Source organism: Parus major, chromosome 9, assembly GCF_001522545.3.
Source record: "Parus major isolate Abel chromosome 9, Parus_major1.1, whole genome shotgun sequence".
Lineage (NCBI taxonomy): Eukaryota > Metazoa > Chordata > Aves > Passeriformes > Paridae > Parus > Parus major.
The window spans coordinates 10,338,860-10,348,095 of NC_031778.1; the positions used below are offsets into that span (position 1 = coordinate 10,338,860).

The 9,236-nt window shown below is 40.6% G+C and overlaps 1 protein-coding gene across 10 annotated transcripts in view; it reads left to right on the plus strand.

Moving 5' to 3' along the window:
• Positions 1–6,158, plus strand: part of ZBTB38 (zinc finger and BTB domain containing 38) — a 40,466-nt gene extending 34,308 nt beyond the window's left edge. For all 10 annotated transcript variants that reach the window (XM_033516619.1, XM_033516620.1, XM_033516617.1 and 7 more), the window contains one exon: positions 315–6,158. In XM_033516619.1, the coding sequence (XP_033372510.1) occupies positions 315–3,893 (3,579 nt within the window). In that variant the 3' untranslated portion in view covers positions 3,894–6,158. The remainder of the gene's footprint in view (positions 1–314) is intronic.
• The last annotated feature ends 3,078 nt before the right edge of the window (positions 6,159–9,236 follow it).

Below are 9,236 nucleotides of genomic sequence, written 5' to 3' on the forward strand. Positions count from 1 at the left end.
GCATTCCCAGTGAAAGGCACAGGATGGACAGCAGGTTCAGCTGGGAGGGAGTGGGAGGGACCCTCTGCCTCCTGCTGAAGAGCTACTGGTGCTCCTGCCTCCTTGATCTGAACAGACATTTACTGCAGGGGTGTTGGCACCAGAGAATATAAAAAAAAATGTAAACCTGAAATACTGTGACAAAATTTTACTCATTCTTAAACTTCAAAAGTTAATAAACTAAAAAAAAAATAAATAATACAGAACTATAAACTTAATCTGTAACTGAAATGGATGAAAAATGCCTTCTAATCTACTTTTTTTTTTTCTTGTAGATGACAGTCATGTCCCATTCAAAGGATCTCAAGGACGACTTTCACAGTGACACTGTACTTTCCATTTTAAATGAACAGCGCATTCGGGGTATTTTATGTGATGTCACCATAATTGTGGAAGACACCAAATTTAAAGCCCATAGTAATGTGCTGGCAGCTTCAAGCCTTTACTTTAAAAACATCTTTTGGAGTCGTACTATCTGTATTTCAGGTCATGTACTGGAGTTAGATGATCTCAAAGCTGAAGTGTTTACAGAGATACTGAATTACATCTACAGTTCCACAGTAGTTGTTAAGAGGCAGGAAACTGTAACGGACCTTGCAGCTGCAGGGAAAAAACTGGGAATATCATTTCTAGAAGATCTTACAGATGTAAATTTTTCAAGTTCCCCCTGTCCCTATTCATACTGTGTTAATGAAAAAGGGACTGTCAAAGAGGAAAAACATGAAAAGCGACATGAAGATTCTGCTGTGACAAATGGACCACGAATTACAAATGCATTCTCAATTTTTGAAACAGAAAACAATTTGTTTTCTCCCCTTGATTTGAGGGCCAGCTTTAAAAAGGTATCTGAGACAATACAAGCTCCCAACATTGGCCTCGACAGAAGTGATGTGTGCAAAGATGCTGAGCCAGCCAGTACCTTGGCTGAACACTCCTATGCAGTTTCTTCTGGGGGCGATACTTCACAAGGAGCACCTTTTGTTGACCAGGACAGCAGCCCTTCATACCAGGTGAGTGAGGACCGCTATGAAAATCACCAAGCCACCCCAGTCATTCAGCAGGGAAAACAAGCAGGTAGTACTCCTAAATCATCCTTTAAGCCCCAGGGTACTGGTTTGGCTGTAGCAAAAGTACCAGCCTCTACCGTAACCACTGCAGAAGCCCAGCACGAAGCAGTTACTGATCAGACAATTACTTCCTTTACAAAATCTCAAAATAAAGCAGGAGATTTGCATGTGTCCAGGGAAGAGGAAAACACTTCTGCTAGTGTCTCTGCATCTGGGACGACTGTCACTCCACCTGTTTACAGTTGTAACTGTTGTGCAAAATCATTCAATGACCGGGTGTTACTCACTGCTCACCTTCAGCTCCATTCAGAGCATCAGGAAACCTTCATATGCAAATACTGCAGCAAACAATTTGCAAATCTAAATATACTGGAAAGTCATGAACAAGTCTGCATGAGATCAAGTAACTTAGCGGCTCACAAAGGAAATGAAAAAAATTTTGCAGATAACTGTACTGCTACAGAGGGACGGAATGGAAGTTCCTATGCGAACACAGAGCCTCTGTTGTCTGAAAACAGCATCACCGATTGTTCTAATGCAAACTGCACTTTACCAGAAACGGATCATTTGGTTAAAGTCGTTGATGGGCAGATATTATACACTTGTGTTGTTTGCAAGCGTAGTTATGTCACACTGTCCAGCCTTCGAAGACATGCAAATGTGCATTCCTGGAGAAGAACATACCCGTGTCACTACTGCAATAAAGTCTTTGCGTTAGCTGAGTACCGCACCAGACATGAGATCTGGCACACTGGAGAGAGACGCTACCAGTGCATTTTCTGTCTGGAGACCTTCATGACTTACTATATACTGAAAAATCACCAGAAGTCTTTCCATGCAATTGACCATCGCCTATCAGTAAATAAAAAGACAGCCAATGGGGGTTTAAAACCAAGTATGTACCCTTACAAACTGTACCGACTCTTACCTATGAAATGCAGGCGATTGCCTTATAAATCCTATCGAAATTCTTCCTATGAAAATGTTCCAACAAGTACCCAGGCTAATGAAACTGCTTCTACTAACTGTTTCATTCCGAGTTCTCTTAGCTCTGAGCTACCACCACTGAATTTTCAACATAGTATAATGTCAAACAATAGAACTCTAGCCTTGGATACATCTTCATGTAATGATAAAGCATCTTCCACAAATAATCAGAATTCTTCCTCGTGGGGAGTAGGTATCTTAAATTCTGACCTGCAGAGGGACTTTTTCCCAGCTGAAAAAAGAGTTTCCACGACTGCAAATGACTCAGGTTCGCAGGAGTGTGATTCCTCAGTTGTATCTTTAGCTAACATGAATGAAAAGTCAACCTCTGTCATCAGTTACAGCAGTTCTGCACCCTCTGTTATAATGCACAGTAGCAGAGTTTCATCAGTAATAATGCACAGTAAAACGGTCACTTCCATAGAAAACAGTAAGACAGAATCTTCAAATAACCTACCTAGTCAGTCAGTAAGTGATGACTGTAAGTATGGGTCAGATAATTATGGGAAGTGCATTACAAAATCAAAAACTATTAAGGAGAAAAAGAAAACATTGCTGTACAAAAGAGCAGAATCAACTGAGGATCCGCAGCATGTGACAGGATCTGGAGGTTCATGTAGCAAAACTACAAATACTGTCCAAGAGTCCAGTAAAACGGAAACATACATTGCAAAGCCTGCCTTACCTGGAACATCTGCTGACAGCAATGTTGCACCTCTTTGTCAGATAACAGTAAAAATCGGTAATGAAGCCATTGTAAAAAGACATATATTAGGATCTAAGCTGTTTTGTAAAAGGGGCCGAAAATCCAAACATGAGTCCAAACAGGACAGTCTCATTGAAGAACCAGAAATGGGGGTAAAAGAAAAAAGCCCATCTAGACTCTACAGCTCAGAATGCCTGGAGCTGACAGAAATGTGTGATGATGTTAGTGACCAGGACTCCAGTGATAAACCCTGGAGACCTTACTATAATTACAAACCAAAAAAGAAATCCAAACAGCTAAGAAAAATGAAAAAGACCAAGTGGAGGAAAAAGCATGGAAGCAAGAACAGTGGTATGGAAAGCCACAACACATGCAGTCGAGAGTATGCACTCAGGAATGCTCCTGAGGAAAAGGCAGTCAGCCAGGAGGAAAACACAGAAATGCCTAATCTTCATTGTGAGCTCTGTGAAAGAGACCAGTCTTCCACAGCAGAAGCTCAAGAACATGTACACTGGCATGTAGCTGCTTCAAAGCCTTACATTTGTGAGTTATGCCAAAAACAGTTTCAAAGTCCATCCACTTTGAAAATGCATATGAGGTGTCACACTGGGGAAAAGCCCTACGCTTGCAAAACCTGTGGAAAATGTTTCTCAGTTCCCGGGAATCTACAGAAACACGAGCGTATTCACCTGGGTGTCAAAGATTTTGTCTGCCAATACTGTAATAAGGCATTCACTTTAAATGAAACACTCAAAATACATGAAAGGATTCATACTGGAGAAAAACGCTACCACTGTCAGTTCTGTTTTCAGAGCTTCTTGTATCTTTCTACCAAGAGGAACCATGAGCAAAGGCACGTACGTGAACATAATGGAAAAGGATATGCTTGCTTTCAGTGTCCCAAAATTTGCAAGACTGCAGCTGCTTTGGGAATGCACCAGAAGAAACATCTATTCAAAAGTCCAGGCGCACAAGAGAGAAAAGAACAGACTTGCAGTGAAAGCACTAAACTTCTGGAAAATTCACATTTCCTTGGCTCAGAAGGAAGCAAAGTGAAAAATACACAAAATGTAACTCCAGAAGTTATAATCTGAGTGACAATTGTGCAAAAGGAAAGAAAAATCCAAAACTATATATTGGATAAGATAAAGATGTATTGAGTGGGGAAATGTATCAGTAAGGTCAGATTTCTTCATCTAAATGTGTGTCACTATATGCAAAAGAAAAAAATAACACAGAAAAACTACTATTTGCAATAATACAAATTTAATTTGGAACACCCAAAATACTTTTGCCACAACAGACTCTAACACAGAGAGAAAGAAAAATGACCAACCCAAACCCTTCTACTTAACATTACAAGAAACTAGTCATTGAACTATTTTACAGTTCTGGTTTTGAGTCAGAATCATTGGAAGCAAAAGAAATAAGTAGGTTCATAGTATATTCTGTAGAAGGAATTTTTTGCTGCAGAAACCATATATTGCTTTTTTTTTTTAACAAAAATAATGTGTTTATTAAGGAAATAATTGTAATCTTGTGTATTCTAAAGTGAAGGTGGGAAGTGTTTCATGGGCTTGGGTATGCCGAAGTACATTTGAATTCTGCCATGCTTTTCTGTAACTCAGCCTTTACAAAGCATATTCAGGAGTTTAATCTACTCTTTTCCTTTCCATATTCAGTTTTGTAGTTACCATAATAACTGTTAAGTCTGAGTGCTGGTGTGAGAAGTATTCCAGATTTATATATCTCTGAGACATTTAATAAAGGTTCAGTGGAACTTGCTATAGCCAGTCTTCCAAATTGCATAAATCCCCATGTCAGTGGCCTGGTGAACTCTTCAGGTGCACTGATGTAAAGAAAATTGTTCTCATGAAACAGAAGTCTTGTATATAAATGTCCACCTCCTGGTGGGACTGCAGCTCTTTTAGAAATGCAGTTCTTCTCAACAGAAGGACATTTAGACAGAATTTTCCTCCTCCTCCTGGAATAATGCCTGAACACAAATAATAGAGCAACTCCCCATAAATACTTTGATTTTGAGAGGAGTAGGTAAATAGGACTCCTGCTTCCATACATATCCCTGAGGCTATATCCCTTTGTATAAACAGGTGTAGGGCCAGTTTGTGGGGCTCCCTGTCATCTCCATGCCTTAAATGCAACGTTTAACCTTCGGATGTCCCTTCTCAGTGATCGCACCAACCATTCCAGCAGTGTCCTGTGGCCACAGCAGAGAAAGGCTGGGAGCAGGCTGCTGGAGGAAGGAGTGTTGGCCTTCCTGCCTCCCTCATCCTGCCACACCAAAGGGTTACGGCAAGCCTTGCAGCTGCACAGTTAACTAAGAACTGGGAGAATGGGCTTCTGAAAGACAGCACCAAAATATTCTAGTTAATATCGTTTTGTGCAAGTGTGATTCATTTTAACTGAGATGCTTAAAAAAGTCCAAGCCAGGTGTATGTCTGCAAGTTGCATTTTGTATGATAGGGCTCTGTTGTACCGTATCTGCATTTCCAATAGTCATGTATGTTCATCCCTGTGAAGTGTTAAAACATTAAGTCACAGCAAGGGTTCGTGGTTCTTGACTTCATTCTTTGTGATGGTTCACAATTTGTTACTTAACCTCGTCTTCTTGAATATTTTAAAAGAAACTATAGCTTGGGTACAATAAAACTACAGTTGAAATGATAATACAGTATTGATTGAAGTAATAATACAGTCCACTTACTCTATCACTGGTGAATGCTATGAACCATTTGAGAAATTCTGGTTTCATGGCAGCTTTGGTTCCATTTAAATAAGGATAATAGAATAATAAACACAGGAAAGTTTCAAAGAAAGTACACAAAGATATCTTGTAAGTGGATTTGTATGGTGATAAATATAGACCAAAGCAAATAAGGTAGAATATTTATAAATACAAAGATAATTTTACAAATATTTTATATAACTGTATAGTTCATAAGAAGAATATTGTTAGCTTGTGTTAGGTTTGGGGGGGTTTGTATATTTTGATAAAAACACGACGACTTTGTAACTCTGTATATTCTCTACAGTTTATAGCAAAGCAGTTTTAAGATGGCAATGTCATGTTTATAGTTCAGTTGTGGCACTTTTACTACAAGTAACATGTTGCAGTAATGAATCAATTATTAATGACCAAATTAGAATTAAAGTAAGTGTAAGAGGAGGTAAATACTATACGTTGTCAAAGACTGTAATTTGCTACATAATTGCATCTGTATTTTTGTTTAGAAGAAAATATTAAATGCAGATGTTAAGGATTGATAAAGAGTCTAATTTTATTTTTAGAAAGAGTGATTATAACTCTGTTTTTGCTTAATTAAAATAACATATTCCTATTTTTCTGTAAGTCTCTCCATTTTTTAAATTGCTTTAATACTTACATAATCTATATGATCCACAGATACTTATCTTCTAATAGTTATTTCAGTGGAAGATTAAGCAACACAGTTACCAAGTAGTCCCTTCATTAAGGTCAGAACAGTGAATGGAGAACATGCCAGAGCTCAAGGGAAGTGATGGTATCTCCTGGTATCATACAGGGTGAGTGCAATGCAGAATAGAATCTACCTGCTCAGTGTTTCAGAGGGCTGGAAACACGGGTGAATTGTGTTTAATACTTTGCAACATCTTAAACGTGTTCACGAGGACCTGAAACTTGAAAAATTCTTTTAAATTCTGCTAGTAACCTTGTAGTATAAATGGTGTATTTTGCACACTCTACTTTTTTGGTCTTCTGTCAAGAAACATAGTTCAAAATGCAAATATGTAATTGCATATGAAAATATGAAGATACATACAAAATAGAAGACCATGCATATTCAAAGTACTTCCCCCTTCAGCTAGGTGTCACTCGTCTGTAACCTTCATTAAAAAGCAAACTTAAGCTAAAATATGCAGGTCATTCTGGGATGGTTGTCAGGAGAGATATATAACTAAAAAAAATAAGTTTGTTAATTGCAGTACTTTTTCTCCCCTCTATTTGAAATGCTAATTAAAAAGACGAGTGGATCATAATGAAGTTTGTGCATCTAAACAAAATGTTAGTCCTCATTTATAATACAGCCAAAGTTAGAACAAACGTAGTAAATGATATTGCTGTCTTCTGTGGAATGAGATTGCATGACAGCTAAAAGATGGGCAGAAGCATTTGAAGGAAGTCACTATGTGTTATTGGTATTATTATTCATTCTAAACTTCCTTAATACTGCAGCTATCACTGACAGTTCAGCACCTTGGCTGTGAGGTTCTCTCACAAGAAGCAAAGATCCCCCGCAGTACATCCCCGTTGTTAAATGAAGAAATCTTTCCTGTAAATTTGCAACACAGCACACCAGTGTTTATTTTAACCATGTCCTTAGCTGCACGGATCTACCTGTTATACACATACTCATAAAATGTAAATTTAAAAGAGGCCAAAAAGGAGTGTTATGCCATTGAAACAGTATTCTGAATATTGTATGTTCAACTTTTAAAAGTTTGCTTTTAAAAGCAAAACTTTTTAAAAAGTAAAACTATATCAGGAATCAGACAGTGGCAAAACTTGAATTGATAATGCAGGTCAGTGCTTTAAAGAAAGCTGATGGTAAATTAAAACAATGCTTTAAAGAAAGCTGATGTAAACCCCAACCATAGTTATAACATTTGAGAGAATATGGAGGCAGTAGAGTCACTCTACCTTCCAAAGTGTGGCAATATACAGTTCAAGCATACATCTCCATTCTCAGGGTGCTGCCCTGCAGCTTTCCCAGATCAAAGCTCCAACTCTGCCCAGGTGAGCCTCAGTTCACCAGCCACCAGCCAGACAGGGTAGCCAGCCTAGACAGCCAACTGTAGATAATCAAATCCTCAATTTGTACTGTAGAGGAACCTCTCATTTCCAACAGGTTAAAATTCAGCTTATGCAAACTCATGTCTTTGTCAAGTTTAGGTTTTGCATTCACACAAATCCACCTGTTACTGGTGTGACGAAGTTTTTTCCCCACCACTGCCCTGCTTGCCTTGAAACACACATCTGACCTTCCTCAGCCATAATGTGGAGGGTGGAGATGAGGAAGGAATGTGCTTGAAGAAGCAGTGAGGGACAAGTTGGATGCAGGAAAAGCCATCAAGAAATGATGACAGATTATATGGCTCCATATAATATCATAGTGATAACAGCAAGATTTGTGCAGGAGAAATAAAAAATGCCCAGAGCACCACAGCAGTTAGAGACAATGACACGTGCTGGCCTGCAACTTTCCAAACCTTCCAAATTCAACAGTGGGACTGAAGAGGACCTATATGTGTAGAATGAAGAACCCTAGTCCTATACTGCTTCTTGAAATAGCTTTAGCTAGTTGAATTACCTGTGTTTTAGGATATGTCAGTCACTAAAGACTTTCACCAGACTCTGTGCCTACACGGTCTGGGAACAGATGCACCCTCAATTTGATCCGGAGTGACACCAAAGTGGAGGTGTCACCTTGCAGCTGACAGCTTGGTGCATTGTGCAGGCCCAAGACAGACTCCCACCACCATTGCAGGATCGGGTGAAGTCCCAGTGTAGCCAGATCCCAGAGTTTCACATTAGGATCCATGTTTCAAGAGTCTATGGTGGAAAATGTGATTCAAAGGCTCTTCAGTTCTTGATGAAGGCGAGCTGCTGCAGCCTACAAATACCTCTGTGTGGCTGGGTGCTGTGTGACTCCTGAGGGATTCATTGCCTGTGGCATTCCACAGGCAGCGTGACACCTGCTCCTGGGGCAGTGCTGGCAGCCGAGCCATTTCCTACTCGTTTCATGGCATTTCTCACAGCCGAACAGCTGAACGTGAACTAGTGACAGCAGAGGAGATCTAATGGAGCCCGTGCCGTGCTTTGCACAGGGACAGGCGCTTGGCACACCAGAGACCAAAAGGGCCGGACCTGCCACTCGTTCCATTTAATGTGAACACCTGCAACATGAGCAATCTCAGCTTAGAGAACACAGCGCTCAACGTGCCGGGCCGCCGAGCTCTCTACCCAGGTGGGAGGCACAGAGCCACAGAACCAATTAGGTTGGAAAATACCTCTGAGATCATCGAGTCCAACCTATGACCTGATACCACCTCGTCAACCAGACCCTGGCCCTGAGTGCCACATCCAGTCTTTCTTTAAACACCTCCAGGGACGGTGACTCCACCACCTCCCTTGAGCAGCCCATTCCATTACCTAATCACCCTTTCTGTGAAGAATTTCATCCTAATGTGTAACCTAACCCTCCTCTGGTGCAGCTTAAGGCTATGTCCTGTCTTCCTGACTATAGAGCAGGGGAAGGGGCGGTCAGGGGAAGCTCAGAACTGGCCGAGCTCCCACCCTGGCACCCAGCGCTGCGAAACCCCACGCCAGCGGGAGCGCGGGGTGCGGAGCCGCGGGTGGAGCCGCCTCACAGCGCAGC